The sequence below is a fragment of the Vigna radiata genome, chromosome 5, assembly GCF_000741045.1.
Source record: "Vigna radiata var. radiata cultivar VC1973A chromosome 5, Vradiata_ver6, whole genome shotgun sequence".
NCBI classification, from domain to species: domain Eukaryota; kingdom Viridiplantae; phylum Streptophyta; class Magnoliopsida; order Fabales; family Fabaceae; genus Vigna; species Vigna radiata.
Window position 1 is genome coordinate 638978 of NC_028355.1, and position 12374 is coordinate 651351.

At 25.0% G+C, this 12374-nt stretch overlaps 1 protein-coding gene across 1 annotated transcript; it reads left to right on the plus strand.

Moving 5' to 3' along the window:
- Positions 1–10222: 10222 nt before the first annotated feature.
- LOC106760177 (chitinase-like protein 2) lies at positions 10223–12109 on the plus strand. The gene is made up of 3 exons (XM_014643638.2): positions 10223–10916; positions 11040–11199; positions 11294–12109. The coding sequence occupies exons 1-3, from the start codon at positions 10457–10459 to the stop codon at positions 11712–11714; spliced, it is 1041 nt and encodes a 346-aa protein (XP_014499124.1). The 5' UTR covers positions 10223–10456; the 3' UTR covers positions 11715–12109.
- The last annotated feature ends 265 nt before the right edge of the window (positions 12110–12374 follow it).

Below are 12374 nucleotides of genomic sequence, written 5' to 3' on the forward strand. Positions count from 1 at the left end.
ACAATAATATCCATCTTTTATCTTTTAAAGATTCATCTTTGCTCGGCTATGATTAAATGATTTAAAAAAAAATAAAACAAAAGGAAAAGGTTCTAAGGAAGCAAAAAAAAAGTGAAATGGCTTTGATTATTTAATTAAAAATGAAAAGGGAAATTGTCTAATTATGTAAAAGATTATGAATTAATATAAACAATTTAAATAAATCGTAAAAATTTATTTAAAGTAGGATATTTTGTTTTGTTTATAAAAAAATTCATTATCTTCCTTACGTTTTTATACCTTATGTTTGAGGAACATGAGATTTAGCATGTTTTTAAAAAGGGTTAAATATGTTTTTAGTCTCTATATTTTGGGACGATTTTGGTTTTAGTCCCTCTTTCAAACTAACGTATAATTTAGTCCTTCAACTTTGGAAAACTCTGATTTTAGTCTTTTTTACCAAAGTTTTTTAACTTTATTTGTTGTTTCAAACGCATTTCTCAATTAGCATTGAAGCAAAAATGTGTCAAACAGTATAAACAATCCAAATGCTATAATTAAATGTGCTTGAAATAGCAAATAAAGTTAAAAAAAATTTGGTAAAAAGGACTAAAACTAGAGTTTTCTAAAGTTGAAAGGTTAAATTGTACCTTAGTTTGAAATAAAGACTAAAACCAAAATCGCCCCAAAATATAGGGACTAAAAACATATTTAACCCTTTCTAAAATTGTTTGGAACAAATTTGATATGATATTTTCTTAATAAAATGCATAAAAAATTATATTTATATTCTACATTTTGGAATGTGTGTGAATTTTCCAACATGATGTTGACTAAAACTCTTAAGTTGTTGACTAAAACTTTTATTATATGCAAAGGACCCTGCTGGTAAGCCCGTTACAATTTCACACGTGTCTAGTCTTTCCAATCCACCATTTATTATGCTATGAATATTTCTTAAATTAAAAATCAAAATTAAAAAAAATAGAAACTGATCTTTTATTCAATAATATAAATATCTAATAATATTTTTAAAATTATTAAACTTATAAATTAAATGTTAATATTAAACATGATGAAGCAATTTAATAGGTAAAGTTAATAACTTATCCTATATTTTCTAAGAATGGACTCATTTATAGTTTTGCCTAATACATTAGAGTCTCACATTTTAATTTCTAGCTAACCTTTCTCACTTTTTAATCTTTAAAATTTTAAACTCCTATATTTTATACTAAATAAACCATTACTTGCAATATAATTATCAAGATAATTATTAAAAATAATAAAAGCATAGGAACAAGACATAATTAAATAATAATTTATATTTATAGGAGATTTCTCTTTTTGATGTTCACATTTTTTCCCATTTTATCCTCTAAATAAAAGTTTTTTAAATTAAAATAACAATCTTATCAATGTTATCCTTTAAATGATCGTTTCCTTAAATTTAATCATTTTTTTCATTTGATTTTTTTTTAAAACTTAACTATTTTCTAATTAAAAATTTAAGTACAAAATAAATATAAAATATTTATATAAAAATTATTTATATTTAATTTTATAATTATAATTACAATAATTTTATTAGTTTTTAGTATCATACATTGAATAATAATAATAATAATAGAAAGGACTTTTCAAATGTATATAATAATCATTGTTAAGCAAATCTCAACATGGTTGAGGAGTACTCTCTCTCCCTTAATTCTTTGAATCATTCTATAAAAACAAAGTATTTAAAATGATTAACTATAAAAATACTATTGTTTTAGGAAAAGCATTTTCGAAGTCAAACTATACATAAAAGATAACAAAATTTTAGAAGCGCGTAAGAAAACATTCTGCACTTAGCAACGCGTGGGTGGTTACAATACAGATTCCGGCAACGCAAAGCCCAAAAATGACGGTGGTGGTGGCACGTTCTTGTCATCAAATCATTATGTCGCATGCAAAATCTTATATATATATATATATATATATATATATATATATATATATAATATGTCCCATGTAAACACAAAATAAAACAAAAAATATATTGCGTGTGTTTTGGAAATTCAATAGAAAACCAGACACAAATGAGCAAATATGGTTCAACTTTTTCGGATTTTAGGTATTAATTAGTTCAACATTTAATTTTACCGAATTTGTAGTTTAATCTTTAATTTTATATAATGTCTTCATTTCTCACTTTCTATTTATTTTTTAATTTTTTTTAAAAAAACAGTACAGATAATATTTTATAGATATCCTTAATAAAAAAAACTGGACAGAGTATGGTTCAACATTTTTTTTCACATTCTTCAGTTTAATCATCTTAGGTTAGAGTTTATTAAATCATAATTTCCTAATTACATTATTCAAAAATTGTCCACAAGTTAATGATAATTTTACCGGTGTAAATGTAACACTTTTGACCACAACCAATTGAATACGTATTAATTTCCATCTGAGTTTACAGTTATGAAAATGTTAACTTTTCAATCTTTGACATTTTTACTGAATAAAAGGTTTAAAAATAACTTCTGTAAGTATCTACTAGACATGCCCTTGTATCATGCATGAGAATATATAATTACATGGGATATGGCTAATAAAATAAACATATAATAAGAAAAGATTTATATTATTTTAAATTTTGGAGTAGAAGGATGAATTAATAGAATTTTTTAAGATTTTTTTTTTAAACATTAGTTGGATTTAATCAATACAAACCTACGTTTTTTGTTATTTTTACTATTTCACATTTATCTGTCTAGTTATTATTGCACAAGCTTTTATGATAATATTTTGAACTTTGTTTTTCAATTAAAACATGATCTCCTTATATTGTCTACTAATCTGTCTTTTGAAAATATATGCAAAAGTGTTTTAAATTTCAACTAAACATGTTATATTATAGAGTTAACGTGTTATTTTAAATGGAATTTAATTGTTATTCATGAGTGAAATGAAGTTTGATTGAAATACTTGATTTTAACTTATTTTATTGAATTATATGTGTGTTGGATTGATTGAATTGTAATCTTATTCTACGGACTAAGTTGAATGTCTATGGTATCTAGAATTAGATTATACTTAAGTAACTTATTTTGAAGTATGAAATTTGTTTTGAATTACATTTACAAGGTTTAAGATAAATCTGAGTAAAAGAAATTAAGTTTTGCTTTGAAGAATAATTTATATGAGATTATTTTGAATTGAATTATTTAATTTATTTCTCTTGAAATTCTTTTGGGTATGATGATATTTACATGTATATTTTAAGAAAAAAAAAATAGTTAGTGTAGAAATATAAGGATTTGAATTTTGATTTAACAACAATATTAATCACTTAAGCAATTACTTATAATTTGTGTAAGAAATAAATTGCACCAATTATTTTTTTAGAGATGAATATTTATTGCTCAAGTGACAATATATTATTACGAGTGAGGAAAATATCATAACAATTTTCTCTCATTTAACCAAAGACATGTTGGATTGATATTCCTTTAAATTTTAACATTTTATTAAACTCTTTTAAATAATTTATAAAGGATACATATGCTCTATTAAAACAATTTCAATATTTTAGATATTATTTCAGTGTTTATTATATTTAAATGTAGTTGTATGATTAAATAGGATAAACTTCATCTAATTAATTATATTACAATACGAAAAAACTAGTTATTATGGAGAATTATTATTAAGTTGGCGAGACAATTTCTATTATTAAAAGATTCACTAAAATATTTAATGAAAATTGAATAAAATATGCAATTTTGATTTTGAATTATGCAATTTGGTCTTTATATTTTGTAGAACTATTATTTTAAATCTTTAAAATTTTTTATGCAATTTTAATTTTCTTATTTTGCTAAACCCGTAGTTTTTATCTAAATTTTCTTATTTTGCTAAACCCGTAGTTTTTATCTAAATTTGTTCACTTAATTTTGATGTTTTAGCTTTTCATTATTCATAAGTTTGTTCAATTTTTAGTTTTAGAAATATTTATATTTTTTTTCCATAGAATGTTGGAAATGTGAAACATAATTGTATGTCAGATCGACCACATATGTATGTCAGATCGACATCGTACAGGGCGATAGTTACTTAAATTTGTGCAATAACTAGACAGAAAGAAAAGTAGAAACCAAACTCTCACCTGGTTTGGTTGTTTTGTTTTATTGATTAAAATTTATATATAAATATAAATATATATATATATATATATATATATGTTAAATATGTTTTTAGTAGATATATTTTTGGGCGATTTTGATTTTAGTCTCTCTCATATTAAGGTACAATTTAATTATTTAATTTTAGAAAATTCTGATTTTAGTCATTTTTACTAAATATTTTTAACTTTATTTACTGTGCGTTTCTCAGTTAATATTGAAATAAAAATGTGTCAAAACAATCCAAATGCTATAATGAAAATGTGCTTGAAACAACAAATAAAGTTAAAAAATTTTGATAAAAATGACTAAAATCAGAATTTTCTAAAATTGACTAAGTTGTACCTTAATTTGAAAGAGGAACTAAAACCAAAATCATCCCAATTATAGAGACTAAAAACATATTTATCTCTGTATATATTTAATGATCGCGAATTAGTAGATAATATTTAAATGATATAAAAAAAATGTTGTCTAGATATTATATATATATATATATTTATATATTATTATAGTTTAGAAAGAGAAAATTGAATGAAAAGCTTAAGTGTGATAGATACATCTCAACTCCAAAGATGTTGATATTCATTGCATCCTTCCATGGAAATAGAAATTGTAGGTCCAGATTTGACTTCTTCAACTTCTATTTAAAGTGTTCATATTGCAAAAGAACATTTCGTTCCCTTTCATTTGTCATTCACAAGTCCTTTCTCATTTCTTTTTATCTTTTCCTCAAATTAAATTAAAATTAAAAAATAAAGTATAAGGTGGTTGATAATTTTCATTTACTTATATATAGTTCTTTAATTATATAGTTCTTTTTAAACTAAAAGTTGCGTGGTAAAAATGAATTTAAATTTAATTTGAAGCCATTTTATTAGTTTAAGAAAACATGATATATAATTTGAATTTAATCAACACATGAATTTCATTGATGATAATAAAATAAATAAATGTTTTAATATATATATATATATATATATATATATATATATATATATAGGTTTAATTTAAAATTTTGAAAAACATCTTAATATTGATAAAAATAACTAAAATATAATTTAGAAATAATGTGTCGTATAATATTAACTTAAGAATTTATAGGAGATAAAATGTTTGGAAATTTTATATTATTTCTCGATAATATTTTGAAAAAAAAAATTAAATAAAAATAAAAAATGTTAAACTATGTTAAAATGTATTAAATAAATTTATAAAATATTTAATAAATACATCGTTGTAACTAAAAATTTTAAAACTTTATAGAAAACCTCTTTGACCTCAAATTCAACTTTTCAAAATGCTGCATAATTTAAAGAAATTATAAAATGAGTGGTTAGTAAAATATTTAAATCCTAATTATTATAAAACCTCAGTTCTTATTATAAAAAATGCATATTCTATATTTAATGTATTGCTCTGTTCCAAAATGTTACTACTATATTTTCTCAGCATATTTTGACCACTTTAACTAACTTAGAAAGTGCCTTCGGTAAGAATACTTTTGTTTCAAGTTTAAGAAAATAAATTTCAATTAAATGAAAAATAAAAATATTCTCTTTGTCAAAAAATAAAATAAAACATTAAATTATTGAAAAAAAATATATTTCTCTGTTATTTTAAATGTTCAATTTTTTTTCAAGTGGACTGATCATCCAATACTTTCAATAAAAAAATATTATTTGATACACTTAACTTTTTTACATTTATTTGATACTATCATTTTCTATTTTTTACTTTTTTTTCTTGAAAAAATAAAAAACTTTATATTTTTATGATCATTTTTTGTTTATACTCCATGTCAAATGAATGTAAAAGTGTGTCATAATGAATGTAAAAGTGTGTCATGATATCATTGTTCTTTTCAATAATATATTACAACATGACAAGGATGACAAAGATGAAATAAAATTCATTAATGAGTTTGTATTTTGAAAGTTTTTTTTTTTCTTTTTATTTTTTTACATTTTTTTTTTTTGCATTCTGGGATTTAGGAGATATCACATTACATTTTTTTGCATACCAAATTATCTACAAGTTATGTTATGGAACAAACTTGAACTTTTATTTGAAATTAAGTTTCTAAAATGTGAGTTGGAGATTTAGTTTATTGAATTAATGGTGTGATTCTAAATTAAAAATACATCTTAGATAGTTTGGTTTTAAATGTATTTTTGGTATTGGACACAATGTTTTGTTTTCCAAATTGTAATTTTTTTGTTAAACTGGTGTAATATTTTGGTTAAAAATCCTTATAACTGACGTCAAGTTGGTATATGCAACTTTTATGACATGTGATTATCGTCACTCCATGCCTTTTAAAATGTGTAGTATGAATAAGTAAAATGGTAATAAATAAATTTTTGAGAAATTTTGGTGTATTTTTAATCTTTTTTATGCTTTATTGCTATTTTGTATATACTAGTTTTACATTCAATTAATATTGAGTTAGTTGTTCAATTATATGACACTAAATTAATGTATAAAGCATTATCAATTGAATGTCCAACTAGTTAATACAATGATAGTGCTATTTCCTCAATCCATAGTTTGATACTTGAGCAATATAAATATCAAGATAATTATATCTTCTCTAGAATATTTTATTTAAGTAAAATAAGATTATTCAAGTGATGAAAGTCACAAATATTGAATGAGTTATATACACTAATAAAAAAATAATATAAAATAACGACTTATTATAACGAATAAAAATCTTTCATTATAATAGATTGATCGATGAGATAATTGTAATAAAAGTTAAATATATTATAATATAATTTTATACATCATTCATAATATGAAACTTGATGAGATAATTGTAATAAAAGTTAGATATACTATAACATAATTTTATACATCAATCAAACTTGATGACAAAATTGTAAAATTGAACGAAATAATTTATTGTTGAAAGATACGAAGGAATGAAACCAATGGTTTGATATTAAAGTAAACCATTGGTTATTGTACTATTCATCTTACAGTAAATCTTAAAATATTTTTACATTCTTAATCAAATAACGTACTTTCACTGAATGAAGTAATTGAATGATTAAGAAATAATATAATATAGACAAATATGAACTATGAATATTAATATGAATTAAGATTTGTAATGAGTGATTAGTGTTGTGTCAAATCAGACTCGCTTTCCGTAAATGTAGAATTTAGTTTTGTTGGCCCATCAACTGAAGGAACTCTCTAGTTAATCAGAAAAAAATAGTTATATATTTCAAACTTCAAATATGTAATTAGTTAAGCAGTCAAATCCAACAGTATCCACAACAGTAACTGAGATATAGAGATGATTTATAGGTACAATTATTTGAGAAGCAAAAGAGAAAAAAAAAAGATAATAGAAAAAGAGAACACAAAAATCAATAGAGAATCAAAATTCATTTTTCTAACGTGTTTTAAAAATATACTAATCAACAATAATTTTAATATTTTAAAATATATTAAAAAATTATAATATATCAATATCAGTATATTTTTAATCTTTAATATTGAACAACAAAAAAGAAATTAATAGAAAATTCACACTTACAGAAAAACAATACCAAAAAATTCAACAGATAATCAAAATTAGAAAAGAAACCGTTAGAGGTATTTTTCAATAAACAAAATTATGTGAGTGGGAAAACGTTCCGTCTAAATCCATACAAGCAGATAACTGTGTGTTAGGGCTCGTGTTATTAGTATCTTTAATTTTATTTATTTTGTATTAATATACATTTAATATATTGTTCTTAACATTTTAAAATTATTCTTAAATAAATAATATTAAAGCAGTTTATTTATAAATGTAATAAATCTACACATTAAACAGGAACTTTTCAGATGAAAATAATCGCTAATAAATAAGAGGGAAAAGGAAAACACATATTAAATGTTCCGAGTAAGATTTCCATGGTCAATAACAAAAGGGTGAAAAAAGTGAAAAAGAAAGTTGATTTAAACTTTGATTTTTAATATTATCTAAATAACTGAAAAAAGTTATGGCAGTTTTACCCAAATTAGGTTTACTTTGGAGTTTGGTATAGAATTAATATGCAGTTTTTTGTTAGTAATTAATAGATTTGATCTTGATTCTTTGTTGAAACATGTTCTGACATGTTGGTGGAATCTGAAGTTAATTTTAAAAAATACATCATAATCATCAATCTTAGACAAATAATATTTATTCTTTATAGTTAACTTTTTCAACTACCTGTTTACTCGTGTTTGTGGTAGCTAGAAGTATGACCCTGTTTTGATTAAGTCTTTTGATAATGTTCTTTAATTTTGTGTTTTGGTTTAGATAGCAATACTTTCGTGAAGCTCTCTTTTCACTAGTCAACAAAAAAATATAAACAAGAAAAAAATTAGCCATAATCCAATGTAATTTTTGTTCGGTTGGAAGTTTCACATCGACTAGAAATAAGGTCAAATTATAATATATAAGTGGAGTGCAAACCTTATCTTACAAACCAGTTTTGTAAGGTTGAGTTAGGCTTTAAAACTCATCTTCTAATATTCTAATATGGTATCAGAGCCATGATTAGAGTGTATCCTAACGAATTTTAAGTGTACATTTAGATCGACTAGAGATAAAGCCAAATTAAAATTATAATACATAAGTGAGGTGCAAACCTCACTTTATTTTGTAAAGTTGAATTAGGTTTTTAAACCCATTTTCTAATATTTTCTTCATAAAAAAGTTCGTTTAAATTGAAAGATTAAAAGAAAAAATAAGGTGGAATATCCAAAGCAAAAATGTGATAAATAAATTTCAGACTTAAGTACATTGGCATGAAAAATTTAAAAATTTTGAGCTTTGTAATAACTTTATCATTATTGTTATTTTGTATTTTACGTTTGGTAATATATAATATTTGTACTGAAATGATAAGTCATCGTATAAAACATATCATGATAAAAAGATCAAAAATAAAAAGAAAATTTTAAAAGTATTTTAAAGATTATATATTTAACAGTAAACAGTAATGGTAGTCGAATAAAAATAAACTAACACATCTTAGAAATCAAACACAAAATCTGTAAATATTTTAGTAATCACAAGTCAATAAATATTTTTACTCAAGACTAAATGCAAACTTCATAAAATTTTCAAGAATTAAAAATATATTTAAATCTAAATTTTAGTTTTTTATAAAAAAAAATAATTACTTTTTAAAACACCGGTTCTATTCTTTAAAAATAATAATTAATAAAGCACAGTTAAATTTAAACCACGACTCCTTAATAATAAAAAGAAGAAGAACAAAGTCATATTTCAAAACAAAATTTTGTTTTGAAATTATATTTTTTAACATGATTTTTTCTATTAATTAAAGTTTTCATTTAAAATTTAAAGACTTAAAACTTAAATAAACTTTTATTTAAAACACATTTATTTTAGTAATTTTTCTAAATCTGTAAAAGATTCTATGAATTCAACTTCCCGACAAAGAAAATAGGAAAATCATATTTTTGATAATTCTCTTAAGAAAATCACTTAATCACTTATTTTATCTCATAATAATAATAAGAAGAAAAAGAATAAAAGTTTTAAATATTTAAATTTATTTATTTTCATTATTACGTTAGTAAGGTGAGTTGTTAGTTTAGAAGGTAGGTGAAAATTTATGATTACCCAACAAAGTTGTTAAAAAAATAATGTTAAAAGAAACTTTTTCTTTTATATCCATATATATATATATATATATATATATATATATATATATATATATATTTTTAACAACTTTTTGACAATATATACCTGATAATTTATAATTGGTCTGTTTTAAATATTTTTTAAAACGTAAATTCAAATAGACTAATAAAATGATGACACGTGTTCTATTATCAAAAATGTTGTTAAAATATGATCATCCCAAACAAAAATATATTTAACCTAAAAAATATTCCTATCTTACTAAAAGAAGTGTATATATAGTGCCGTAACTTATACTTAAATTTTTACACATATTAATACACAATATCCTAATTGAACAAGAATACATGCAATCTCAGAAACAAGCTATTTATAGTAATCTGAACAATCAAGAGCAAAAGATAAACACACTAAATATGAAAAAATCCCACAATCTGAGCAAAGTCCATGACTATTATGGCAGTAGGTTTTGATTATTTCTACATTAATTAGATGGAAGGAAGCTCTACCATCTGAGTTTTCTTCCCTTCTACTCAAACGTGAATGAAAATGGAAGCAAAAGCTCCATTTATTCCAACTCTGAAAAATCACTTCCTCCTAATAAGTTACACACTCGCTTTCCATTCCTTTCACTTCACCCTCTTCCTGCATGCAACATCTCTATATAGTATCTCTAAAAACCAAACAAACACGCCACACAGCAAAGCATTGTTCAAGGCAAAAGAAAGAGAGAAAGATGAGCCCAACATGGGTTTTTGTGGTGTGTGTTGCAGCCATGTTTGTGGTTGGGAATGGACAATCATCGGTGAAGCCATTGGTGAAGACAGTGAAGGGGAAGAAGGTGTGTGACAAAGGGTGGGAGTGCAAGGGTTGGTCTGCTTATTGCTGCAACGATACCATCTCTGACTACTTCCAGACCTACCAGTTTGAGAACCTCTTTGCAAAGCGCAATTCGCCGGTGGCACATGCCGTTGGATTCTGGGACTACCGTTCTTTTATCACTGCTGCAGCACAGTATCAGCCTCTCGGCTTTGGCACCACCGGAGGAACCACCAGTGGCCAGAAGGAGGTCGCCGCTTTCCTTGGCCATGTTGGCAGCAAAACCTCTTGTGAGTCACTTTTCTTTCACATATGAATCATGATTACCACATTTGATATGAATATATGATCGCTTTTCAAATTGTTTAAGACCATGAAGTTGTGTGGTAAGCATTGTTGGAATAATGTTTCAGGTGGTTATGGGGTGGCTACTGGGGGACCCTTAGCCTGGGGTTTATGCTACAACAAGGAATTGAGTCCTGATAAATTCTACTGCGACGAATACTACAAATTGACATACCCTTGCACTCCTGGTGCAGCATACTATGGTCGTGGTGCCATCCCACTTTACTGGTTAGTCAGAAGCATTTTAAACAAAGATTTTACCAAAACTCGAGCAATAGTCATGATAAAAAAAACACCTTTTGTTTTTGTCGTATGATAACAGGAACTACAACTATGGAAAAGCTGGGGAAGCCTTGAAGGTGGATCTGTTGAACCATCCAGAATACATAGAACAAAATGCAACCCTAGCCTTCCAGGCTGCATTGTGGCAGTGGATGAGCCCACCTGAGAAGCACCTACCTTCACCCCATGATGTGTTTGTTGGGAATTGGAAACCCAGCAAGAACGACACATTGTCGAAAAGGGTACCTGGATTTGGTGCCACTATAAATTTGCTCTATGGGGACCAAACTTGTGGGCAAGGACCTGATAATGAGGCGATGAACAACATCATTTCTCACTATCTTTATTACCTTGATCTCATGGGTGTTGGCAGAGAAGAAGCTGGGCCTAATGAAGTTCTCTCCTGTGCTGAACAAAAGGCTTTTAAGCCCTCTGGTTCACCATCTTCTGCCACAAATTGATCTTTCCTTCCTCTCTCCATTCTTCGATCCTGCTAAACATTCTTAATAAAGGAGGCAAGTAGACAACATATTTCAACTACTTTTGGCCTTCAAGTGATGAGACTGAAACAAGTTTGGAGTGGGCACTCAGTTAATTCTGTATAGATTCTTACTTTGCATACATATATATATATCTGGCCTTTTGATGTCTCCTTTCTTTTGTATAATTTGAATATATTTTGGTATAATGTATACAATTGAATATTTGATCATCAAAGATTGTAACAATTTTGTTGATATTTGGATGTTGTGCAATCAAAATCATACCAAACTTCACACGAATAATCTGTTGTATCATTACTCATTTTGATATGTTGTGGGTCTGTTAACAGTAATGTTCTGTATTTTTGTTTTTAGTATTATAACTGTTATATAAGACACTAATGAATGTCATAAGTAATGAGAAAATAGTTTTCATTCACTACCCCTCTCTCTCCTGAGATTAGGTTTTCTAACAATTTTAAAATAAAAAATGACTTTCTTTATAATTTGGAAATAAAAAAATTACTTCCAATTGCACAATTCAATTTTTTTTTTCTAAAATAATACTTATGGACAATCCGTAATCGTTTTGAATTTCTGATTGTGATCCAAAAATAAAAATACGTATGAATTTTGCAA

Excerpts from the sequence above, each read along its gene's own strand:
- LOC106760177 (XM_014643638.2), top strand. The coding sequence starts at position 10,457 with ATGCAACATCTCTATATAGTATCTCTAAAAACCAAACAAACACGCCAC. Across the intron at positions 10,917-11,039 it reads TGTTGGCAGCAAAACCTCTT|GTGGTTATGGGGTGGCTACT; the intron begins GTGAGTCACTTT and ends ATAATGTTTCAG. Across the intron at positions 11,200-11,293 it reads GGTGCCATCCCACTTTACTG|GAACTACAACTATGGAAAAG; the intron begins GTTAGTCAGAAG and ends GTATGATAACAG.